General features: G+C 50.9%; 1 protein-coding gene across 3 annotated transcripts; it reads right to left on the minus strand.

Moving 5' to 3' along the window:
* Positions 1–1,651: 1,651 nt before the first annotated feature.
* Positions 1,652–22,989, minus strand: ZSCAN2 (zinc finger and SCAN domain containing 2). Of its 3 annotated transcripts, XR_009263788.1 has the most exons (4): positions 22,620–22,974; positions 20,362–20,861; positions 2,521–4,377; positions 1,652–2,474 (listed from the first exon to the last, which is right to left on the minus strand). XR_009263788.1 is itself a non-coding variant. In XM_058736489.1 (3 exons), the coding sequence occupies exons 2-3, from the start codon at positions 20,750–20,752 to the stop codon at positions 2,936–2,938; spliced, it is 1,833 nt and encodes a 610-aa protein (XP_058592472.1). In that variant the 5' UTR covers positions 20,753–20,861; positions 22,620–22,974; the 3' UTR covers positions 1,652–2,935. The 3 variants fall into 3 exon arrangements, 2 of the variants coding, with proteins under 2 accessions (XP_058592472.1, XP_058592473.1); XM_058736489.1 differs by having other exon boundaries at positions 1,652–4,377; XM_058736490.1 differs by lacking the exons at positions 1,652–2,474; positions 2,521–4,377 and adding an exon at positions 19,998–20,230 and having other exon boundaries at positions 22,620–22,989.
* Between the last annotated feature and the right edge of the window lie 2,982 nt (positions 22,990–25,971).

Below are 25,971 nucleotides of genomic sequence, written 5' to 3' on the forward strand. Positions count from 1 at the left end.
TGGGGGGAGGAGGGAGAGATGTTAAATAGGCTGAACTTGCAGGTCCCCAACGGCTCTGAGGGAGGGAGGGAGGGAGGAGTCTTGGGTGACTCCCAGGTTTGGGGTTGAGTGGGGCCACGCGATGGCAGTGCTACTCACAGAGCAAACACAAGGGAGGCCGGTAGGGAGGGGGCCTCCTGGACATGCTGGGTCTAAGGCTCTAGGAGACTGGAAAGCAGGGGTGGGGGAGTGACTGAGGGGGCGAGGCCCTGACCGGGAGAGAAGCGGCCGCTGGCGCAGGTGGAGATGGTTTACTGCTACCCTGAACGGTGGCTCTTGGCTGAGCCTGGAGGAAGTGAGGGTGCCACGGACAAGCTTGTTGCTCTGGGGCCGGGACGCTGAGGGAGGCCACACCGGACAGGTTCGGGGTTCTCAGGGAAGGTGAGCCAAGCTGGGTCTGGGAACGGCCGAAGCGTGCAAGGAGGCCCCTGAGGGCCCAGGAGAAGGGAGTGAGCAAGTCACGGAGAGGACCTGCTGAGTTGGACATGGGGGACTCCCCAAGGGTGAAGCAATTGCTTTTTTTTCTTTCACCATTTATTCTAAATTTGAAATTTGTCCCTAAATTTGTAACTGTCCCAAGGCTGTTCCCATGAGACAAACATGATAAAACCTCAATCCCTAAATGCATGTACATTTAGGGGAAATAGCCTTTGTTACAGAGGTGTGACTGAATCACAGGCAAAGACATGGCCGAAGGAAATCTGCCGGGGGGCCGAAGTAGTCCCCCCAAGGGGCCTGGGGCTTCCTGACGCCTTCCAGAGAAGAAGGCTGTGCCCTTGCATCCCACACGGAGCCGCACGAAGGCCAGTGCATGCTAAGCCCCCTCTGCCTCCACAGATCCGCTCCAGGGGCAGGCAGGACAGGAAGTGACAGACTCTCAAGCTTTCTAGGACCACAGACTGTCATCTCCCAACCTGATCGTCTGTCCCTTTTTTTCCTAAGATATTTTGTGTCCCTACTAGGTAGAGAGGAGTAAAAAAAAAAAAAAAAAAAAGTTTTGCAAAGCTTAATATCAGCTCTTTTCTTGAGATTTAGAGGAAGAGAATGCTAGTATCTTCTACGACCCAAGTCCCAGAATTTGGTATCAGCTGGAAAACCACCCTATCCATCCAGACAGGTGGGATTATTCCTCCTACGGAAACTTTATGGAGTTTTCCTAGAACCTAGTACCCAACACCGTGATGGTACTTAAGCCCTCAATGTTTGCCAAATAAGTGAATGATGGGGATTTCATGGCCTACGTGGCTTGGTTTCACAACCATCACTGCCTAGTTTAGAAACGTCCTCCTTGTGTCTAATCTAGTTGCTTCTGGATAGAGATGATTCCCAACAGCCTCCTTAGGAGGCCGCTGGCTTCTTAGCCAAACCTGCCACTCCATCTTGGTTGACAGACCGGATGCAGAGTCGGCAAAGGACGGTGGACAGGTGTGTGCACCGGTCAAGCACTCAGATCTTGGTTCACCCAAAGGTGTGTTCTTTGAAGCCACTGACTTTGACTCCCTGAAGGTCTTGGGCCACTTTTGGCCTAGGGCAGGGACAGGAGGTGAGTGGGTGGGAAGTGAGGTGTGTGGGTTTGCTAATAGTCCGGTCCACATCAGAAGGCAGACACAGGAAAAGAATGAGACTATTTTATTAGGCAATGTTGAGCATCCGTTCTCTAAGAACCAAGGCCCGTGGTGAGCACAGGCTCCATGCGCTGGAGGAGGTGGTTTCGCATTTCCCAGAACACTTTATCTGCTCTCCCCTTCCTCGTAACAACCCCCTGACCTGCTACCATCCCCTGGTCTCTACGGTTTCGAGGCTCGAGGACCCAACCACAAAGCGCTGGTAGCACCCCCAGACCAAGGATGACACCTGTCAGAACAGCCCTTGATTCAAGCTCACATCCCTCCGGGGCACAGACTGTGTGTCCTCAAAACCAACACTTCCTTAAAAATATGAAAGTATACAAAAGCTACCAGACAGAATTCTATCTCTGCATATAGAACATAAAAAAGAGAAGAACGGGAATGGCCAGTGCAGAGAGATGATCTGGGGGCTGTTTATCTGTGGGGGTGAAGACACAGGCCCCCCTGAAGAGCACAGGGCTGTTCCACCCCCGATGAGACAGAAACCACCATCGGCCAGGGGTAGGCAGTGGGGGTCCCCGACTTCACTTCCCACTCAAAAACCAAAACTCCACAAAAACCAGTGCATTCCCCCGGCAGCCGACTTCCCACGGGACAGTAAGCAGAGACACGGGCAAATGTGTACATCCCCGTTTATACCCTTCCTGGCAGGCCCTGTTCAGCTCTTAACCAACGGAAAGCCTACCAGGATGCTGGTTCCAGGGCATACAGCCTGGTGTTTAGGTGTTCCTGACGCTTTCTACAAACAGAAACGGCCTTTGCCTTCACGTGGAGGACCCAGAGCTGGACGAGCCCATCCACCCTGACCTGCAATCAAAGCCCAGGACCCACGCCAGGAAGAGTGGGTTTGGACGGGGCGCCCTGGCGTGCCAGCAGCTCGGGGTCAAGGCACCTCAACCCAGCGAGGTGGGGGCGAAACCACCAGCACCTGTGGACCGTATTTCCGAGGACTCAGCCTGGGCTGGGGGCACGCGGTCTTCCGTTCCACATGCGAAACACCCCACCCCCGCCCCACCCCGTCCCACTAGAGCGGGGACCGAGGCACAGAGTACCGGGACGCAGGACGCCAGTCGCGCCTGGAAACGAAGCAGTGAGAAGACCCGACCCTCCGTCCCTGTGCCCTGTTCTGGGGGTTCGCCTGCGACCACCGAGGTGTGTTAGAGATGGGGACGGGGGGAGGGCGAGGTCCCCGCAAAAGTCCCCAGAGACCGCTTAGGGAGCATGGCTCTCCCGGAGGGACCTCGGTGCCCCGGGGCCCTTGTGCCGCCTCAGCCCAGCTTGTCCTTCACGTGAGTCCTCTGATGGGTGATGAAGTTGGAGCTGTTGCTGAAGCCCTTGCCGCAGTCGGGGCACTTGTAGGGCTTCTCCCCGGTGTGGGTGCGCTGGTGGACGATGAGCACCGAGTTCCAGCTGAAGCCCTTCCCGCACTCGGGGCAGCGGTACGGCTTGTCGCCCAGGTGGGCTCGCTGGTGCATGACGAGGACGGAGCCGCGGCTGAAGCTCTTGCCGCACAGGACGCACCGGTAGGGCCTCTCGCCCGTGTGCGTCCGCCGGTGCGCCGCCAGCTGGGAGCGCTGGCCGAAGCTCTTGCCGCAGTCGCCGCAGCGGTGCGGCTTCTCGCCCGTGTGGATGCGCTGGTGCTTGACGAGGTTGGAGCTCCAGCTGAAGCTCTCCCCGCACGTCAGGCACTCGTAGGGCTTCTCGCCCGTGTGCGTGCCCTGGTGCGCGATGAGGCTGGAGCTCTGGCTGAAGCTCTTGCCGCACTCGCCGCACTTGTAGGGCTTCTCGGGCAGGTGCGTCCTGCGGTGCGTGGCCAGGTTGGAGCTGCGGCTGAAGCTCTTGCCGCACTCGCCGCACCGGTAGGGCTTCTCGCCGGTGTGCGTCCTGCGGTGCGTGATGAGCGCCGAGCTCTGGCTGAACCTCTGCCCGCAGTCGGGGCACCGGTAGGGCTTCTCGCCCGTGTGGATCCGCTGGTGCCGGATCAGGTTGGAGTTGTAGCTGAAGCTCTCCCCGCACTCCTTGCACGCGTACGGCTTCTCGCCGGTGTGGATGCCCTGGTGCGTGTTAAGGCTCGAGCGGTTGCCGAAGCTCTTCCCGCACTCGGGGCACGAGTAGGGCTTCTCCCCCGTGTGGGTCCGCTGGTGGGCGATGAGGTTGGGGCTCCTGCTGAAGCTCTTGCCGCACTCGGCGCACTGGAAGGGCTTCTCCCCCGTGTGGATCCTCTGGTGGGTTATGAGGTTGGCGCTCCGGCTGAAGCTCCTCCCGCAGTCCCTGCATTTGTAAGGCTTCTCCCCCGTGTGGGTGGTCTGGTGTCTGCTGAAGTTGGAGCCGTCGCTGAAGCTCTTCCCGCACTCCCCGCACTTGTAGTACTTCTCCCCCGTGTGGGTCCGCTCGTGCGTGATCAGGTGGGACTTCCGGCTGAAGGTCTTCCCACACTGCGGACACTCGTAGGGCTTCTCCCCCAGGTAGGTGCCCTGAAGGCCGATGAGCCTTCCCACCTCCCGGCCCTGGGCTGCCACCTCCCTGCGGCCCCCGGCCGGGGCCCCTCCCCGGCGCCCCCCAGGGCCACGGTCTCTCTCCAAGTCGCCTTCCCAGTCAGGCCGCTGAGTGCCCGCCCCGTCGGGCCTCTCCGGCAACATCTGCCCTGATTCCGCGTCCTCGAACACATCTTGATTGCAGTTCTCCCCATCCTCGCTCTGGATCTCAAAATCTGAAACAGGGAAGAAAACCACGTTTCTTCAATTTGTACTCAACCTCCTGTAATGATGAGGAAAGGAAAGGAAAGCAGAGTGAAATCTTTTACGAATTAAACTTTGTTTTCAAAGCAGGCTCCACGCTTGGGGCACCTGGGTGGCTCAGTCAGTTAAGTGTCCAACTTGGGCTCGGGTCACGGTCTCCCAGTCCCTGAGTTTGAGCCCCACGTGGGGCTCTGTGCTGACAGCTCGGAGCCTGAAGCCCGCTTCAGATTCTGTGTCTCCCTCTCTCTCTGTCCCTCCCCTGCTCACGCATGCTCTCTCTCTCTCTCTCTCTGTCACAAAAATAAACACTAAAAAAATAAAAATAAATAAAGTAGATTCCATGCCCAATGCGGAGCTCCAACTCACAACCCTGAGATCAGGAGTCACACGCTCTACTGACTGAGCCAGCCAGGCTCCCCTAAAATTTAAACTAATGAAAATGAAGAGGCCAAGGAATACTCAAAACTTTTAAAAACCACGTGGATTTCTGGGGCGCCTGGGTAGCTCAGTCAGTTAGGTGTCCGACTTCAGCTCAGGTCATGATCTCATGGTTCGTGAGTTCGAGCCCCTCGTTGGGCTCTGTGCTGACGGCTCAGAGCCTGGAGCTTGCTTCAGATTCTGTGTCTCCTTCTCTTTCTGCCCTGCTTGCGCTCTGTCTCTCTCTGTCTCACAAAAATAAAAAAAAATGTTAAAAAAAAAAGAAAAAAACCAGGCTGATTTCCTTTCCTTCTGATTATCTGGTTGTCAGACCTCGTACCCATGTGGTAATCACCCAGAATTTCTAAGACTTAAAGATTCGGGTCCCACATCTATATCTGTTTCTCCACTGGGAAATGAAGTCAGGCGGGGATGTGAAAATCCTAATCAAGGGAAAACAACAGGGAACACAATGACCCCCAAAACTCACCAAGGTGCCATATGCCTAACAGGTGCTCAATTAAATTTGGTGAATGAATGAATACGTTTTTCATTGGTGCCGGAGAAATTTCCCTAAAATTCAGTCTCTTTTCAGGGGTGCCTGGGTGGCTTAGTTAAGCATCCAGCTCTTGGTTTCAGCTCAGGTCGTGATCTCATGGTTTCATGAGTTCGAGCCCCGCGTCAGGATATTCTCTCACCCTCTCTCTCTGCCCTTTCCCCACTCACGCTGTCTCTTTCTCTCTCTCAAAAATAAATTAAAAAGCTTTAAAAAAAAGATTATATACTAATCTCATGCATCACACTATGGTGTTAATAATCTAACTAGATTTTAAGTAAGACAGACGAGATAACAGGGCCTCTGCAAAAAGGACTTCCAGGTGTCTATATAGATAACTGGAAGCAAGTAGGCAGTTAAAAGAGCCCTAAAATTTCTCTGCAGTAGAATGGATCTCCCATCGGTAATACAAAGTATCTACCTTCCAGAAACTTGTCAAACTACCGCCCAGTACTTATCCAACATTTGGGTGAAAGAAGTCATTCGGGAGGATCCCCGAAAAGACATGCATTCCCTTCCTTAACAGAGAGACTCTGAAGTCTATCCCAGGATCAAACCAGAGCAGTGGAGAGCCATTAGCCTGGATCCCACTGTTCTGATCCTCGCAGAACTGAACCGTGTGTTGATTTAATGACTCTGGCAGATAGTCGAGCAGTCTGAGAAGCATCATCAGAAATTAATGGCTGTCGGGAACGTTGACACTGCCAGGAAGTTGTTGGCAACATTGTTTATACCACACAATGTCCTCTTGATGAGCGAGAAGGAAATTTCGCTGTAACCGAAATTCCCAAAAGAACCACTCTCTGATCAACACATTTGTGTTTGCCTCACCCCTCTGGTTATGGCTCCCCCTCTCTGCCTTGCCTGCTTGGAAGCTTGGAGTCAAAAGCTCAGAGAAAGAATACTGGATGTTTGTCCCGCCCCCAATCTGTGTTCTTTCATCTCATTTTCCCCTCCCATTATTTTCTTTTTTGCTATAATTTCCTTGTGCCCCTTTCTTTTTTCTTTCTTTTTTCTGTTCTTTCTTTTCTTTCTCCCTTCCTTCCTTCCTTCCTTCTTTCCTTCCTTCCTTCCTTCCTTCCTTCCTTCCTTCCTTCCTTCCCTCCCTCCCTCCCCTTTCTTTCTCTCTCTTTCTTTCTTTTTGGCTAATCTCCGTAACGTTCCAATTTTAGTATATGTGCTACCGAAGGGAGCACCCTTGTGCAGTTTCTGTAAGTTGTCTTTAATTCTTTTTTGGAATTCTGTAGGGTACAGAAGTAAATCAATGATTTATTGATAAGGATGATAGGCTGATTATCCCTAACACCTAACTTAAGACCTCCAGAAAAGAGCAGATCCATCCAGAGCAGGGAAGACAATTAGTAAAATAATTATACAAAGTCCTAGTGACATTCCCATGACTGAAGCTAAGAAATCGTTTATTTTTTTTTTAACGTTTATTTATTTTTGAGACAGAGAGAGACAAAGCATGAACGGGGGAGGGTCAGAGAGAGGGAGACACAGAATCTGAAACAGGCTCCAGGCTCTGAGCTGTCAGCACAGAGCCTGACGCGGGGCTCATGAGATCATGACCTGGGCCGAAGTCAGACGCTCAACCGACTGAGCCACCCAGGCGCCCCAGAAATCATTTATTTAAAGTTAGATGCTTGATTCCATGATTATGAGTTTCTGTAAGGTAAGGTAAATTTCCGTGTGTGCACATGATCAAACCTGCCACACATCCCTCAGGGAGAACCCGGGTTCCAGCCGTGCCATCAGTCAATACTGGCTGAGACTGTATTTAAACTCACAGGTAGACATAAGGGTACATTTCATGCTCACTAACACACACTCTGCTGGTAGTGTGTGGGCCCCTACACCTGCCCTCTGGCCCCAGGTCTCCAGGGACCGGTGCATGTCCCACGCGGCCAGGACCAGGAGTTCTGCGCGTCCTCGGCTTCCTGCAACAGTTTCCCAAGGTTCTAGCACAGAGGTCTGCCATCACCACTCTTCTACAAGGTCCTCCAGGCAGACGCCCTGCCCTGGTTTATTTTCGGCAAGCCAACACTACCCAAGACATGTTTTTAAAATGACTTTAGTAGTTGTTCTCTTCTGAACAAGGACACTAGCTCATAAGCTTTTCCGCTGTCTTAAAATCAGAACTGGTTGGTGTGTTCTGCAATGAGCTCAGAAGCAACAGGGAAGATGAACAGAACCCAAACTCCATTTGCAGTGAGATTAGGGAGCAGATTAATCTGCAGACACCAAAATACATACAAGGGCTTCCAAAAACAGCAGAGACTGGGCAGAGGCCGAGGAGGCAGGAAGTGAAGAGAATAAACATGGAAAGTGGGTGCGGGGGGAGTGGGGGGGGGGGGGGGACTAAGGGCAACTGGTCTCAGTAAGCTCAGAAAGTCACTTCCTGAAGGTAAGGGACGCACCCTCAAGAGCAACAGTGCATGTGGGACCTGGGCAAGCGGGGCTGGCTTCGGGAGGTCAGGCTGCAACCAGAATCACCCACATGAGCCACCTATGCAGGGACAGTCTGTTTCTGCGAAGCGGAGAAGGAGAGAGCCTCTGACCCTCACATTAATCATGGGAATTATTCCTGAGAAGGCGACATAGGTCACGCGTTAAAACAACACTAAGCAAAGCAACTGCCCGTAGGAAGGCCGGCTGCGAAGTGAACGGTCAAGAAAGAGCCGGAGCGGTGGCGGCAGGGCCCCGGGAGGCAGGGGAAGTCTGGAGACGAGAGGACAAGATGAGGACACAAAGGGAAAGAGGCAGATGGGAAAGCTCAGAAAGGGGGAAGGGGGACCCAAATGAGAAAAGCAGTGAAAAGAAGGGGACAGAGAGGACGAGGGGATTAAAGAGAAGGGCAGAAACGGACAAAAGGAGAGGCCACACGCACAGAACTGGAGTTAGCGAGGAAAGAGAACTAAACCAAGGAACAGGACAAACACTAAAAGTGTAACCGATGAAGCTACAAGGACCCTTGAAAGGTGCGCGGTGTCAGGAAAACCAGCCCAGAGTGGTTAGCGACGAGACAGGGGACGACAAGGCCCCAATCACTCACATGGGGGAGGAGAACCAGCTGGGCTGAGACTTCTCCACGGGGACATTCAGCGCCTCAGGCGGCAAGAGCCGCGAGGCAGCCCAGGAAAGCAAAGGTGGGCCGGGGATCTCGTGTTCAACAAAACCCCCAAGGATCAGGCCTGCAGGCAAACAGCGCTGAATCTGCACTAAGTCACAGAATGTGGGTCCTGGGAGCCCTTCTTGAAGAAACTACCAGGAGGTGAGCTTCGGTCAACCAAGAGATGAAGGCAGCCCTGGAGCAAAAGGGCTCGGGATGAACGCCTGATAGCAAGTCTCACACTACTAGGGCGATTACGGTGAGAAAAGAGAACGTCAAGTTTACAGAGCGGTGCAGAAGTGATACTCTAGCCAAAATCGGGGCTGAGAGAAGGTGGGTGGGAGACGGGACGTGTTCACTGATTGCCTCATCTGGATACCCAGGAATTCAAAGCGCATCACTAAAAATTGGCAAATTGTGCACTCGAAGTGTGTCTTTATCGGTACAAAAACGGGCGCCTGGGTGGCTGGGTAGGTTAAGTGTCTGACTTCGGCTCATGTCATGATCTCGCAGTTCGTAAGTCAGGCTTTGTGCTGACAGCTCAGAGCCTAGAGCCTGGAACCTGCTTTGGATTCTGTGTCTCCCTCTCTCTCTGCCCCTCCCCTACTCGCCCTCTGTCTCTCTCAAAAATAAGTAAACATTAAAAAATTTTTTTTAAATAAATAAACATTAAGGAGCGCCTGGCTGGCCCGGTCAGTGGAGCGTGCGACTCTTGATCTCGGGGTTGTGAGTTTGAGCACCATGTTGGATGTAGAGATTACTAAAAAAAAAAAAAAAAAACTTGAAAAAATCTTAAGATTACTGACTAAAATCAGGGGTGGGGAGGAGAGGGACTATCTTTGCCAGATGTTAAAACCTATTACCAAATCTCAAGAATGAAAATATAAATTGACAATAAGACCAACGAAACAACACAGTAACTCTAGAAATAGACTCAAAGGACATGTGAATTCAGAATTTGATGCAGGTGTCACATGGAAAGACAGACGAGTGGAAGGGAAACAAGAATCCGTATAATGACTCTGGGACTTTAACGTATGATAAAGGCAGCCTCTCAAATCCGTGGAGAAGAAACACGACATCGAGTGAGTGAGGCTGGACGACTGGTTAGGCCACATGCAGAAATCTGAGTTGGATCCCACACCAGGAAAAATCCCAACTAGATCGAAGATTTAAATGTACACAAAACAAAAACAGTGTCAAACAATTAGATGAAACTATGAGAGAATTCCCTTATAATAGGAAAGCTTTTAAAAGTGATGCTTAACTTTATGTGATTATCTTCTGTCACCTCATTACACCCCCTCCCGCCGTCTGCAGCTTAAGAACCAGTCCTACCCCCCTTTACTAGACAAAGAGGCAAGACTGTGATATTCCAGGAAAGGCCAAAGGAGGGACGGGAGTTCTTTAAAAGCTGCTCTCTGACAGCAGAGACGCACAGGAGACATTCTGAAAGACATAAGAGTGGCCCTTCGAGTGCTCTGCCCTCACAAGGGCCTCCACGGGAAACACGATCACCGAGGTGGGAAGGATGAAGGATCCTGGCCCCTTCCGAGCATCTCCTCAAGAAAGACGGGCACGGGTGAAGTCAAAAGAGTACAAAGTAGGGGTGTCCGGGTGGCTCAGTCAGTTAAGCGCCCAAGTCTTGACCTCAGCTCAGGTCTGGATCTCAGGGTCGTGAGTTCAAGCCCCGCGCTGGGTTCCACACGCTGGACATGCAGCCTACTCAAAAAAAAAAAAAAAGTACAAAGTAGAGTGCATTTGAGCTCAGGCAGCTCCCTCCTTTTTTTATTGGTGGCCAATGAAGAGCATGAAGATTCAGAAACAGCTAGGTCAGGGGCGCCTGGGTGGCGCAGTCGGTTAAGCGTCCGACTTCAGCCAGGTCACGATCTCGCGGTCCGGTGAGTTCGAGCCCCGCGTCAGGCTCTGGGCTGACGGCTCGGAGCCTGGAGCCTGTTTCCGATTCTGCGTCTCCCTCTCTCTCTGCCCCTCCCCCGTTCATGCTCTGTCTCTCTCTGTCCCAAAAATAAATAAAAAACGTTGGAAAAAAAAAAAAAAAAAGAAACACCTAGGTCAGATGCACGGGGAGTGTCTTCGCCAACACGTGATGCGTGGGGCGGGAAGAGCCGGTCCGGGCTGGGAATTTTCTTTCCAAAGGAACCTCACGAGTCGACGTCGTATCTTCTATTATAAGATGCCAAGAGGAGCATATTCTGCGGATGTGGCTGCAAAGAGGGAGGCTGGCGGGAAGGAAGGAGGATGTGGTAGGAAGGCCCAGATCTCCAGGACAGAAAACTCCAGAGATGAGTCAGGTGTTAAGGAAATAAGGAAGAGAGGGTCACATTTTCTAAATAACTTCTCTCCCCTAAAACTACTGAAGTAGCAAAGAAGTTACTTTATCTATGTGGAGACTTTAAAACGAAGGTTTTGGACTGTCCTGTGCAGTTTAAGAACTGATGAGCCTCACATACACTCTTTATTCAAATTATGCTATTTTCAGACAGTGTGAAGTACTATGAAAGCAATAAAATAGGGTTAATGTGAAAGCCAGCGACCAGAGGGCCCCTCTGAGAAGCTGATATCTGGCCAAGATGGGACCATTGGTCTAACTGACTTTTTCTTTTTTGATATTTATTTATTTGGGGGGCGGGGGATGAAGAGAGAGAGGGAGACAGAGGATCTGAAGCTGGCTCTGTGCTGACAGCAGAGAGCCCAACATGGAGCTCGAACTCACGAACCATGAGATCATGACCTGAGTCCAAGTCGGACACTGAACCGACTGAGCCACCTAGGTGCTCCTCTGAGTGACTTTTTTTTTTTGTAAAAAAAAAGAAAAAAAATTTTTTAACGTTTATTTATTATTGAGAGACAGAGAGACACAGAGCATGAGCAGGGGAGGGGCCGAGAGATGGAGAGACACAGAATCTGAAACAGGCTCCAGGCTCTGAGCTGTCAGCACAGAGCCCAATGCGAGGCTTGAACTCACGAGCCGCGAGATCATGACCCGAGCCGAAGTCGGACGCTTAAGAGCCACCCAGGCGCCCCTGAATGACTTTTTCTTAAATAAACTTTACGCACAATGTGGGGCTCAAACTCATGACCCTGATATTAAGGGTTGCATGCTTCAGCAGCTGAGCCAGCCATGTGCCCCTCCTACAACTGACCTTAACAGTTATCTATACAGTATCGACCCAGTTGATTTATTCATATGCTTCACTGTAAACACAATTAGCAAGCTTGTTCCTCTTGGATATAGCGCTTAATTACCCACTTACTAACAGCGCCATATATATTTGTCTGTGACTAACTTCAGGTTTTAGAAAGTATAAAAAGATTGTCAAAAATGCACCCCTGAGGGGCGCCTGGGTGGCTCAGTCAGTTAAGCATCTGACTTCGGCTCAGATCATGATCTCACAGTTCGCGAGTTCTAGCCCCGCATGGGGCTCTGCGCTGACAGCTCGGAACCTGGGGCCTGCTTCGGATTCTGAGAGTGTGTGTCTCTCTCTGTCCCTCCCCTGCTTGTGCACACCTGCTCTTTCTCTCTCTCAAAAATAAATAAATAACATAAACTTTTTGAAAAATGCATCCCCAAGACAGACTTCAAATTTATGGTTCTCTCCCTGTGCGCTGCTGGTGGGAATGTAAAATCATGCAGCCACTATGGAAAACAGTGTGGCGGTTCCCCCCAAAAATTAAACATAGGATCACCACATGATCTAATAATTCTACATCTGGATCTTTACCCAAAAGAACTGAAAGCAGGGACGCAAATAGGTATTCTTACATCCATGTTCATGCATTACTCATAACAACCAAATGTTGAAAACAACCCACACATCTATCAACAAATGAGCGAATGAAATATTATTCGACCTTGCAAAGGAATAAAACTCTGACCCATGCTTCTACACGGATGAACCCTGAGGACATTGTGCTAAATGGAATAATAAGCCAGACACAAAAAGGTAAATGTTGTGTGATTCCTCTATATGAGGTTCCTGGAGGAAGCTTATCATAGGGGCAGAAAGGACAATGGTTGCCAGGGGCCGCGGGGGAAGAAGGAATGGGGTGTTACTGTTCAATGCGCACAGAGTTTCAGCTCGAGAAAAGGAAGAAGTTCTGAAGATGAATGATGGTGGTGACAATTGTACCACAATATGAATATATCTAATGTCACTGAAGTGTACACATAAAAGTGATTAAAACGGCGGGCCACCTGGGTGGCTCAGTCGGTTGGGCGTCCGACATTGACTCAGGTCATGATCTCATGGTCGTGGGGTCGAGCCCTGTGTCAGGCTCTGTGCTGACAGCTCAGAGCCTGGAAGCCTGTTTCAGATTTGTGTCTCTCTCTCTCTCTCTCTCTCTCTCTCTCTCTCTGCCCCTCCCCCACTCGCGTTCTGTCTCAGTCTCTCAAAAATAAATGAACGTTAAAAAATTTTTTTTATGTGGGGCGCCTGGGTGGCGCAGTCGGTTAAGCGTCCGACTTCAGCCAGGTCACGATCTCACGGTCTGTGAGTTTGAGCCCCGCGTCAGGCTCTGGGCTGATGGCTCAGAGCCTGGAGCCTGCTTCCGATTCTCTGTCTCCCTCTCTCTCTGTCCCTCCCCCGTTCATGCTCTGTCTCTCTCTGTCCCAAAAATAAATAAACGTTGAAAAAAAAAAAAAAAAAAAAATTAAAAAAAAAAAAAAAAAATTTTTTTTATGGTTAAAATGGCAAATTTTATATTCTGTAAATTTTATCACACTAAAAAAAAAGAATATATGGCTCACCTCTATCAAATTTAAAATAGGTGACATTAACTCCTAATTCTGAAGTTAATTTTATTTATTTATTTTTTTTTTTAATGTTTATTTTTATTATTTTTTTGAGACAGAGAGAGACAGAGCATGAATGGGGGAGGGGCAGAGAGAGAGGGAGACACAGAATCGGAGGCAGGCTCCAGGCTCTGAGCCATCAGCCCAGAGCCCGACGCGGGGCTTGAACTCACGGACCGCGAGATAGTGACCTGAGCCGAAGTCGGACGCTTAACCGACTGCGCCACCCAGGCGCCCCTGAAGTTAATTTTAAAAGATTAAATAAACGCTCAGAAAGGCAGAGAATTCTCAGAAACATGCTATTAAGTTTCAGATGGTCCAGTAGGCAAAAGAACAGTATCTTGTTGTAATGAGTATTTCCCTGATCATTCCTAAGGTTGAACATCTGGTTTCATAAAGTTACAATTTACTTTTCATTTCTAAATTGCCCGTTCATATCTTTTATTTATTAATTTTGAGAGAGAGAGAAAGAGCTCACATGCATGAGCTGGGGAGGGGCAGAAAGAAGGAGAGAGAGTCCCATGCAAGCTCCAAGCTGATAGCTCCACTGGGGGTGTGTGTGGGAGCCTCGATCCCGTGACCCACGAGACCATGACCTGAGCCGAAATCAAGAGTTAGACGCTCAACCGACTGAGTCACCCGTGCACATCCCCGACCATGCATATCTCTTAATTACCTTTCATTGTTCTGGGTTGACTCTTCTTATGATTACAGAACCTCTCACAGATCAAGGATCTTGGGCGCTTATCTGCTACACCGCAGACTTTGCTGCAAATATTTCCAGTTGGTGCACTGTTTTTTAACTTTGTGCATAGTACCTTTTTTACACAAAGGACTTTTCTGTTTTCCTGTGTCCAATCCATCTTTGAAGATTGCTGTCTTGCTTAAGAAGGCCTTCTCCACCACAAGATTATAAAAAGATTCTCCTACGTGTCATGCCAGGTCTTTTAGAGTAGAGAGCTAGAATCCATCTGGACTTTATTTTTGTCACTTGTGAGGCAGTATCTATTTCTGTGTAAGTTATGAAATGAGGATCCAATTTTGTTTTTTCAAAATGGCGAGACCACCGTCCAAATACCATTCACTAAACAGTTCTCGAATTGCCATATGACCTTTTTCTTCCCTTCTGGGTTACTGAACAAAAGCTGCAGGCCAAGCTCAGGAGAAAGCAATGGTTCCTGGATTTTCCCCTCCAGGACACAGGCTCTAGACTCACGTGCACAGCACATCCCCGCTGGGGTTCAAGGGCCGTGCGTGACCCCTGCCTGGCCAGACGCCTCCTCTTTCTCTCTCACACCAGAAAGCATAACACAGCGAGTGTGCGGAAAACCGCTATCACCAGGGAGATAAACTTGAATTTACTGTAATTCATTTACAACAATGAAATAAATTAGTCACAGGCTTTGGTACTTTAGCATGGGTTAGGCTTCAAATTCTGGTAAAGCCCCTCCCACCTGACTGCGACACACCAGTGCCTCAACACCACCGTCAGAGCCATTGGTCGAAAACGCAGGCGTTGACTGGGCTACAGCTTGGGGCCCAGTCGAGCTCCCCCCATCGGAGCGCTGTCCTGGCAAGCCTGGCAGGAACCTGCTCACGCCTGAGCGACTGGGAGCGCTGTTTCTGTTTCACCTGCACTCTGGCCGCTTGAAAGCTTAACCGTGATAAAACCGGCAGTGAGCTCTGTTAGCAGTTTAAACGAGTGACTGCCGAACATCCTACAGGTATGACATTCCGTCTAAGAGCTCTGTGTGGTACACATTTCAGGTATTTACGTGAATTACAGGTGATTTTTGTTTTGAGGCTGAGAATCGTAGCTTTATTTATTTTTTTACTTTTTAATGTTTGCTTATTTTTGGGAGACAGAGAGACACAGGGTTGAGTGGGAGAGGGACAGAAAGGGAGGGAGACACAGACTCCGAAGCCGGCTCCAGGCTCCGAGCTGTCAGCACAGAGCCCGACATGGGCTCAGACCCACAAACTGCGATATTGTGATCTGAGCCGAGGTCAGCCGCTCAACCGACTGAGCCACCCAGGCACCCCAAGAATCGTGACTTTAAAAAGACACCTTCTCTGCTCTCCTTCTTAAGAAAAACGAATGTATTTGCTCTGTTGTCATAAAGGGAGCATTTTGCTGTGGCAGAAAACTCAGAACAGGTCACCTGTTGCCTGTGCTCAAAAGCCAGATGATTCTAAAGATGGCTGGAGAGGTCAGCTGTGACTCTGGCTCGACTGTTGGACAAGAGTAGGTCTGAAGTGGACAACCTCCAATGCTCTCTAAGCCAGAGCAGTGCCTCTCAAACTTCCAAGTGCAGACGAACCACCTGGAGATCTCGAATGCAGATTTGGCTTCACTTGGGTTGGGGTGAGACTGAGTGTACCTTTCTAACAAGCACCGGGTGATTCCAGTATCTTTGGTCCACGGACCACACTTTGAGGAACCAGGCTCTAAGCAGTGGTTCTGAAATTTTGCTGCATCTTAGGACCACTCGGGAGCTTTCAAAACTTCCTTGCCTGGGCCACACCTCATGGCAACTAAATCAGAAAATCAGAATCCCTGGGAGTGGGCTCTGGGACCCCAAGTGGTTCCCAAGTGTGGTCAAGTTTGAGAACCAGAGGTGTAGCATGGTGGCCCGCGCAGTGGAGACAGCATGAGGATCGCTCGGGGGGCTTGTTAAACCCCCCATGCTCAAAGTTTCCGGTTCCATCGGTCCGGGGTGGGGCCCAGGAATTTCGTTTCTAACACATTTCCAGATGACGCTGATGCTGCCGGTCCAGGGACCACACATTGCACTAATGGTCAGAGGACTGATCTATGAGGAATTTATCCATCTTGAGCCCAATAATTTCCCTTTGCTCCCCTCTCATGTCAGCAGTCTCTTTTTTGGGTGATGGAGCTTCTGTGGGATAAAATCTATGTATCAGGAGAGAAGCATTTCCCCGTTCCTCCGATGCAGCACCAACACTGTAGTGGGGAGTCTGGGGAAGGCCACCGTGGCATGAGTCCGCCAGTCTGCAGGCTCCAACAGTGTCTGCTTACCTCTTACAGAAAGTTGGATGAAACCTGGGTGAAGCAATTACAGAACAGCACCGGGTCAAACTGCCTCAATTCTACAGTGGCTAGGGGCGCTGGGGGGGCTTAATTGGTTGAGTGTCCCAACTTCGGTTCAGGTTGTGATCTCACAGTTGGTGAGTCCGAGCCCTGAGTCGGGCTCGCTGCTGCCAGCGCAGAGCCTGCTTCAGATTCTCTGTCTCCCCCTCTCTCTGTTCCTTACCCCGCTTCCACGCTCTCAAAAATAAATAAACATTTAAAAGTATAAAAATAAAACAAAAGCTTAGCACGGCTTCCTCAAGGAGAGGCAGAAAGCCTGGAATGAAGAAGCTGTCTGCCTCCTTCATGGACTGTGCAGGGGAGCGTCTCCACACCTGCAGATGGGCAGGAAGGATTTACTTATTCATACCAATAACACTTCGTGAGTTCCCATTGTGAGTGGGGCACTGTGCGCAGTGCTGAGGGAGAAGGAAGGAAAGGAAAGAGGGAAGGAAGGAAGGAAGGAAGGAAGGAAGGAAGGAAGGCGGGAAAGACAGAAGGAAGGAAGGAAACGAAAGGAAGGAAGGGTAGGACGGAGGGAGGGAAAGGAAAGGTAAGAGGTTCCATGCCTTCTGGGATTTTATAGGTTCCTAGAAGAACTAAGTCAACCCTTCACATAAATGGAAAACAACATGGAACATAATCAAAAGCTAAAGGACAAGGAGGTTCCAAACGCCCTGGGGGAGATGGTTTCTGGAAGAGATGATCAGGGACGCTCTTGGGTGGCTGGACCTAGGGACAGGAAGAGGGACCAGAAGTAAGGACAGCTTTATGGAGGGTATCTCCAAGGGTATGCAGTCAAAGGACTCCCGGGGTTTTCTCACACAGGGATGGGACAAAGCCATTCCAACTCAAGATTCAGGAGCACAGATGAATGCTAGAAAGCACCAGCTACGTTCAAGGAACAGCAAGATCTGGTGTGAATGGAGCAGGGGCAGTGACATGATGACCGAGGGCAGCCGCAGGGCAGGTCACACAAAGCCCCAGTCCCGGGCCGAAGAAAGAGGTTGTGCTGGATTTGGAGACACGGGGGAACTCACGACGAGTTTTCAGCAGGAGAGCGCCCGATCACTCAGGTGGGACTGGAACAGGGGCAGGGACGGGGAGGAAGCCATGCCTCCTACGGGGGTGCCGGTGAGAAATACCAAGGACCTGGCTCAGGGCTGTGAATGGGGACGAAAGTGTCCTTGGGAAACACAAGGAGAGATGAGTGTTACCACCTCAGCTATTCACACAAGTCCTGTCTTAACTGAACTTATAAGAACCTTCAAATGGGAGTACCTAGACGTGCCTGGTAGTGAAACATTAAATAACCACTGTCTAACCAGGCCTTGCAATGTCCGGTGCTGGATAAACGTGTCCAAAGGTCCCGAAGTGCACAAACAGAACGGAGGTCAAGTGGTCTTACGCTGAATAAATGAGAAAGGACGGAGATGATCACAGGTGTGCCTCTGAGTAATCACCGGGAGGGGGGGCGACGGGGGCAGGCGACTTTGTGAAATGAATGGAGACCAACACAGCCGATCGCAAGGGCAGAAGACAGAGGACTGAAGAACCCATCTTGGATGTTCTGGGGCTGATAAGAGGCACAGAGCCCTGCAGCAAGCCAGGTGGGGAGGGTCGTAGCAGGGGGTGCCTGTAACCACCTCAGACACCTGCCGAGACCTGACCCTCTGCTTTGTGACTTCCCCAACTAAACAACCCAGGGGTCACTCCTCAGCCCTCAACCCCTCTGGCCTCTCCACAGCCTCAGACTGAAGAGCCTGAAGTTCATCACAAGCTTGTCACATCTGTCAAGAGACAGGTAAGTTAAGTTTTTAGGATAGGATGACAGATTTTTGGTTTTGTTTTCTTAAATAGGAAGAGTAAAATCAAAAGTTATTTTTCAGGGCCAAAGAAACTCAGGTACTTCGCTTCAAATAAAACCTACCGAACACGAGGGTGTTCACTTTCAAGTGCCCCCGTCTCTGTAAAGACAGCTTTCATACTATTCTTCCTTTCGGGTCTTATACTCTAATATAAACTTCTGCCTGCTGCTCAAAAAACAAAACAACGCGAAAGAAAAAACTACGAAACACACACGGAAGCACACAGACCAGAGCGCGAATCCCGGCCCCAGCACTTGGCAGCTGTGTGCGACACCGACTAAGGCCTTGACCTTGTGGAGCTTCCATTTCCTCATCTGCAACAGGACAGCCGCCCCCAGGACTGCCAGTGAGATGGCCACGTAAGGTGCCCAGGGCAGGGCTGGGCTCACAGTGGGCCCTTGACATCAGCCCCTTTCTCCAAAAGACAGCTTTACTCATACCTCCCACGTCCCTAGGCATCGTCACAACCTCTGCTCCCAAACCACCTTCCTTTCCTTTCCTTCTCTCCTCCCCTCTCCTCTCCTCTCCTCTCCTCTCCTCTCCTCTCCTCTCCTCTCCTCTCCTCTCCTCTCCCCTCCCCTCCCCTCCCCTCCCCCCCTCCCCCCCTCCCCTCCCCTCCCCTCCCCTCCCCTCCCCTCCCCTCCTCTCCTCTTCTCTTCCAGTCTTCTGAATCCTCCGGACTAGACACCTCTGAGTCAGCCCCCTTTGTCTTAGTCCTCGCCTGCGTCCGCTCTTTCCAACCCCTCGCTGGGAACTATCGCTTTGCACCACATCTGTGATGAAACGCTTAAGAACGTGAACCGTGTCCTCAGACCCGTGAGTTCGAATCCTGATTTGTCCTTGTACTCACTGCGTGATCTTCGGGGAGTCACTCAGTTTCTCTGGTGATAACAATCCCGCTTCTCTCCCAAGATGGTGAAGGGTCTGTGAGTTTTGCATCGTAGATACCAGGCACAGGGCCCGGACCAGAAAAGACTCCATAAACGCTAACCAGTGTTACTCTCAGTTCACCTTAGGTGTGTCCGGTCTCCTCCCCTTCTCCAGCTGTCCCCACCTCGGCCCAGCCAAGGCCCGGCTGTTGTCCTGTCACCAGCGTCTCCCTACTCGAATCAAACCTACTTCCTGTTGCCAGACTCCGCTTCCTCCCATGCTTGGGCTCTAGTTCGAGAACCTGCTGAGGCCAGCGACATCCAGTCCAAGCCCACCCTGCCCCCGTGCTCCACATCCTACCACTTCCTAAAAACACACTTTCTACTCCAACCAGCGGGCCTCCCTTACTGTCACCTGAACCAGCGAGCTTCGTGCCAACCCCTCCCCGCCGCCCTGCACCTTTTCCAAATTCCACTCCAGCCGACGACCTCCTGCTCCAGTCCCACATCCTCCCTGACCTCTCCCGTCCTCTGCTCTCTCTGAACGTCTACGGTTCTGGGCAGTGCAAAGGCAGCCACGATCGACGGGTCCCGGAGCAGCCTAAAGGAAGGCATTTGGTAAGCAGGGAGCTCGGTCCACAACCGAAGCCCCGAACGGAGACAGAGTAGTGAAATGGCATGTCCACGTCCCAGAAGGTATCGCTAACACGGGAGACAAGTATGTTAACTGTTGCCAAGAGCCCGGGATGACTTTAACAGACAGTTCCTAGGCATTAGCTGGCTTACTCGTCACCGATCTTGGTTTCATAAAAATAATCACTCTTTGAACGTAGGATTATCTGGTTTTTCTAATTGCTGGCACTTCAAATATTTGAACATTTATTGCACAACCAAGGGAAGGTGCCAAGGGGGGTGGTTTACTCGGTCTCCAGCCGCCCTCCTCCCCCACCTCCACCGGCTTCCCACCCTCGCCAAATAAGCACAGACATAAAAACTGCGCTTACTGCACAGACAGAGCTCCGAGCGTAGTCCTGTGAAATTCTGGAATTGTCACTGCACACAACAAGGGCGTTAAACGGGGTGACAGCGTTCTGACCGCCTGCAGACAGAGCAGGAGAATGGGCTGCACCGGGCTCCGTCCTGGACGCCACGTTCTCCTCTGCCACAAACACCACACTCCCCCTCGTCGGAGGCATGTGCCCACCCTCCCGCTGAGGCCCGGCGTCTTACCACCGTCCCGAAGGGTCTGCGTCAGGTCCTCCACCAGGGCCACGGCCTCCTCGCCGCTTTCGGGCCGGTGCTCTTGCAGCCAGGCCTGGATTTCTCTGGGGAGCACTGTCAGCATCTGTTCCTTGGTGTGCACCTCCGGCCTCAGCCAGCGCCGACAGAGCTCCCGAAGGCGGCCAAGCGCACCCTGAGGCCCTCCAGCAGCCTCCCCGTGGGGGCTGCCCTTGCCGGCGCTCTCGGACTCAGGGCCACCCTCCTGAAGTACAGCTTCCTGCACCCAAGAGTCGTCCTCCAGGATCATGGTGGTGACCTCCTCCTGTTCATCTTCCTCGTGAGGTGCCTGGACCAAGGGGCTCAAGGGAGTGCTTACTCTCGGCCCCTCTGCAGCCATCATCCACTTTCCCGAGGCAATCCCGCAGGCTTCGAGCCTTGAACGTCAGTCTTCTAGAGCCAGGCTCGTCTGAGAAGACACCTCCGTCCTCAAATTTCCACAAGTCGTCTGGCTGAGAAATGAGAAAAGGGAACCACAATCAATAAGCAGACTGGCCTACAGGGATCTAACTCACAGCAGCCCAGGTCAGGCCACCAAGTGATTCTCGTCCACAGATCAACACAAGTTTCCTGCCTCTCTTAAAGGAAAAACGGCTTATTCCTGAAAACTTTTCTACGGCAAAAGATGAATCACAAGCACAAAAAACAAGCACTTTTCTTTCCAAAAGCAGGAGTATCAGAAATCCAAAGCCCGAAGAACCCAGGACTGAGTTACTCTGCCCTGAATCAGTTCAAACTTGGTGCGGAATGACCTTGACCTAACACACAACTTAGTCACTTAACTTCAGGGACCATCCTTCTTACGGGGACATCTTCAGGATTGGCAATGGATCAGGCGTGAAGATACTGTGAGCCTTGCTGGAAGGAAGGCAACACCTTAACTGCATTATTACCATAGAAGTATGAAGTTTTAAAAAATAAACAGCAATGCTTCGATTAAAATTATAAATGAGAAAAAAAAGTATGAAGTTTTAAAATGTTCATTCTCCTCAATGCAGACTCGGCCCCTCAGGAATTTATCTTTAAAAATAATCATCTTTGTAAAGAAAAATATATTTGCAAGGAAACAAAACCGTGGCATTGTTCCTAATTGCAAAACAAACCTGATGTTTTAAAAATCCAGCAGCAGAGGAATAGTTAGTGAATTATGGCACAGCCACACAGTAAAATATATTTATTTTATGCCAATTTTTTAAAAAATATGCTGATTTAATAATGGTTACCTTGGGGCAGGGGTACTGACTGAGAAGGGGCTCAAAAAAGCCTTTGGGGTGCTGGAAACGTTCTACACCTTGATTTGATGATGGTTGCACAAAACATACATATGAAATCTCAGATGTGTGCATTCTGCTGTAGTTTCAAATATTTTTAAAAATTATGCTGACAAAGATTATTATTAACCATTAATAATCTGGGATAATCTTCACAAATATGAAAATTATGGAAAAAAACACACCTAGCAAAACAGAAACACTAGACAAAGTATGACCCCAAATCCCTTTAAAAATGAACACGTACACAAGGCAAAAAACAAAACAAAACAAACACTTGGGACGTTAATTACACAAGATGTTGGGAGCAGTGAAATTACTACTCAAAGACTATAAAAGGGAAAATTATTCTTTAAAAATCATTACTATATCGTAAAGACTCATATAACAACCCTCCTCTCCCCCCCCCCAAAAAAAAGGGAAAACTGGGAAGGAAAAACTAAAAAAAAAAAAAAAGAAGAAGGAAAAAAAGAAGAAGAAAGCAAGCTAGTGGGAACACTGAAGCTCTCAATGTGTTATCTACCAAAGGGCTAGAAGAGGCACAGGTATAACAGAAGTCCTGCTTGGGAGCCCGGGAAAACTGCACCCGGTGAGCTCATTCGCTTTCGGACCCGGGCAAGACACGCCCCCTCGGAAGCTCAGTTTCCCCATCCGTGAAACCAGGAGCTGAGCGGGATGCCGTCCAGCGTGCCTTCCAGTCCCAATCCCGCGCCCCTGGCTGAACTTGCAGGCAGCTCACCGCCCGCGAGCAACGTCCGGGTGCGTTCGCCGAGCGGACCCCAGGCGTCCCACCCTGGGACCCCGGCCCACTGTCGCGGACAGCGCCCCCGACGCCCCTCCCCCAGCAGGACTGCCCGCACTGGCTCCAGGCCCGTTATTCCCTTGCTGCGGGCTACTTCCCCGGCCCGCGCCGCTCTCGGCCCGTCTCTCCGGGCTCACCTCTCGGGAGACCAGATCGGGCTTCCGCAGCCACTCCGCACGCAAAAGCGCCCCCGGGCACAACACGACCCCTCCGGATCCACCGCGGCTCGAGCCCGAGGGGCACCGAGAACAATGGACGGGAGAGGCCCGCCCCCCACCGCGCTTATTGGCCGCCGAGAACGGCCCCTGGAAATCCTGCTCTTCTACTGGTTCTCCTGAGGCGGCCGAGGGGGGAGGCTGGGCCGAGGGCATTGTGGGAGTCGTAGTCCACAGCGGCGGCCCGGGCCGCGGGCTGGGAGCGCCGCTCAGCGTGGACGGCCCTGGCAGTGCGGCAGGCCAATCCGCGGACCGGCCCTCAGGACCCCAGGGTGGACCAGAGCTGTGACCTGATGCGGGTCATTTCACTTCCCGAAGGCCTCCGCGTACTTGCCTATAAAAAATGAAAGTTGTGCGGAGGGGACTGCGTGGCAAGGCATGTTGTTAGGCGCCTCCGAAGGCTGTGCCCGGAGCAGGCGGGAGTCCGCCCGGGAAAAGCACCCCCCTCCCCGCGGCTGCCCGAGCCCGGCGCCCCCTCCCTCAACCTGCAAGTCCACGGACGCACCTGGCCTCGGCACACCCCTTTGTTTTCGCACGTGGCGTTCCTGCTGGAGGCAAGTCCCCGCCTCTTCTGCCCCCGAAGAACTCCCTTCTTTCGTCCACCTGGTCTTCTCGGAGCCTGCCCCATCATCACCTCCCCGGGCGCGGACGCCGCGCCCAGCACACCTGTTCCGCGGCTCGGTGTCAGTCACCGACGCCCGCGCCGCTCACCGTGGGTCTCAGCCCTGGGAGGTGAGAGTGGGAGATCCGCTTCTGTCCTTCCCACAGTTGGCGCCCTCGAAGAAAGGACTGCCCCAACACCGCCTGCAGGTGAGAAACCGTCTGGAAACCCAAGGGGGGATATGAGGATGGAAACAAACACGCTGTCAGTGGTCTGTGATAACGACAATTGTGAGTGCTTTTATTATGCAGACCAGTCACTGGAGGCGCACAAGCAAATGACTACATTTGTTGCTTTAATTTTTAATTTATATTTCATTTCATTTTTATGAAAATTTCATGAGTAGTTGAAAGATGTTTTATGTTTCTTTGGATAATTTTAATCTCCTTTTCTGTGAACTGAGAGATACCAGTGAAGAGTATCTTCCCATGTTTTTTTTTTTTTTTCTTTTTCTTTTGATCCAATAGTTAAGATACAATGTTCTGTGTTTCAGGTGTACAATATATGGCTTCAACGATTCCATACATTACTCAGCGCTCATCACGACAACGCACACCCTTTTTTAGAAGAGTTTTTTTGAAGCTTATTTATTTTGAGAGAGAGAGAAAGAGGAGGGGAAGGGCAGAGAAGGCCGGGAGAGAATCCCAAACAGGCTCCATGCTGTGAGTGCACAGCCCAACTCCAGGCTTGAACTCGCTTGAACTCACCAGCCATGAGATCATGACCTGAGTCAAAATCAGGAACACTTAACCAAGGCTCCCCATAACAAGTGCACTCTTAATCCCCATAACCTGTTTCACCCACCTCCTCTCTGGTAACCATCTGTTCTCTCTACTTAAGAGTCTGTTTCTTGGTTTGTCTCTCTTTTTTCCTTTGTTCATTTGTTTCTTAAATGCCACATGTGAGTGAGACCATATGGTATTTGTCTATCTCTGACTTATTTCTCTTAGCATTAAATCCTCTGGATCCATCCATATCGCTGCAAATGGCAAGATCTTTCTTTTTCTTCCTATATTTTAATTAAATTTATTTGTAAGAGTTCTTTATTAGTTTGTCACAGAAGTTGCTATTTTTCTGTTTGCTGTACTTTTTTTTTTTTTTGCCTTTTTTTAGCATAGAAATTTTTATGCTGTCCACCTTGTCTTTTTATAACTTCTGAGTTTTGTGTCATTCTTAGAAAGTTCTCTCCCCACTCCCAAGATTATTTGAGTTTCACCTGTTTTTCACTAATTAATCCTTTTAATTAGTGCAAGTGTAAAGATGCAGGGGTGCCTGGGTGGCTCAGTCGGTTGAGGGTCCGACTTTGGCTCGGGTCATGACCTTGCCCTTCAGAGTTTGAGCCCCATGTCAGGCTCTGTGCTGACAGCTCAGAGTCTGCAGCCTGCTTCAGATTCTCTGTCTCCCTCTCTCCCTCTGCCCCTCCCCTGCTCACACTCTGTCTCTTTCTCTGTCTCTCAAACACTAAAAAGAAATTTTTTTTAGATGCAAGGTGAGGTCCGGTTACTGACTACAACCTCCGTTTATTAGCCTAAACCGACCTCATGCAAATAGCACCACCTCCTGGCCAGCTTGAGAAGTTTGCACCACCTGCCTGTGAGGCAAAACTCCCAGCCTCCCCTCTAGTGGTCGGCATTCCTAGAGAGCCAGTTATGCAAAATAATTGAGGATGATAATGCTGGGGGATGATCTCGTATTACAAAGATCTGTTTCTCCACAGTTCCATCCCCACTAGGAATGGGAATTTACACAAAAGGGAAAAGATTAGTTTAGGTGGCGAGAGGGGGTGCACTGCTGAAGCTTTCTAACAGCCTACCAGTGCAATCTGCCCCTGCTGCTCTCCCAGGCCAACCCTGGACCACAGGAAACTGGCACTGTCTTGTCACAGGAGAATCCTGGAGCCGGCCGTCTCTTCCCTGTGCCTGATTCTCTGGAAGATGGTCCTGGCCAGTGTCAACTGTCCTGGGTTTAGATAGAAAGCAACTCACATTTAAGACCAGTTTATGGCATAATGGTCCTGGTACCCAAGCTAGAGCCCTAAGAGCATCCTGGGACAGCAAGCAAGCCTAGAAACACAACCCTGTTCAGTGAATAGGATTGTTCCTCCCAGTGAATCTCCTCTCCTCCTCTCCGTCGCCCAAACCACAGGGGTCACAGACGCTCTGTTCTACCAGTGGGCATTCCTGGTTAAAAGCTTCAGAGAACTAGTCTGGCTAAGTAAAAGGGACTTTGGGAAAGAATAGTAGAGAACTCACGAATAAATGGGAGCTGAAGAATCAGGCTTAATTAACAGTTGGGATCAAGAAACAGAGGCTAAGTAAGGCCCCAAGAATCGCAGCAGCAACCTCTTAGCAGAAACAGGCCAGCGTGCCCTCCCCATGAGCCCTGGCGATCCTGCGGGCATCTCTGTTAGCCTGCCTTCCTCTCAAGGTTCTGAGACCAGGGGAAGCGCCTTGGGTTGGCTGAGCCTGTCACCTGCTCCCCCCTCCCCCCCGCCCCTGCAACCCACCCGGGTGAGGGGATTGGATCTGGCTCCTAGTTTTCCTTACTCATAACCCCACGCAAAGACAGGTTCTCCACTCCAGCGATGGAAGGCCCGTTAGGGAAAAGTGAACG

The sequence above is a fragment of the Neofelis nebulosa genome, chromosome 7 (genome assembly GCF_028018385.1).
Source record: "Neofelis nebulosa isolate mNeoNeb1 chromosome 7, mNeoNeb1.pri, whole genome shotgun sequence".
Lineage (NCBI taxonomy): Eukaryota > Metazoa > Chordata > Mammalia > Carnivora > Felidae > Neofelis > Neofelis nebulosa.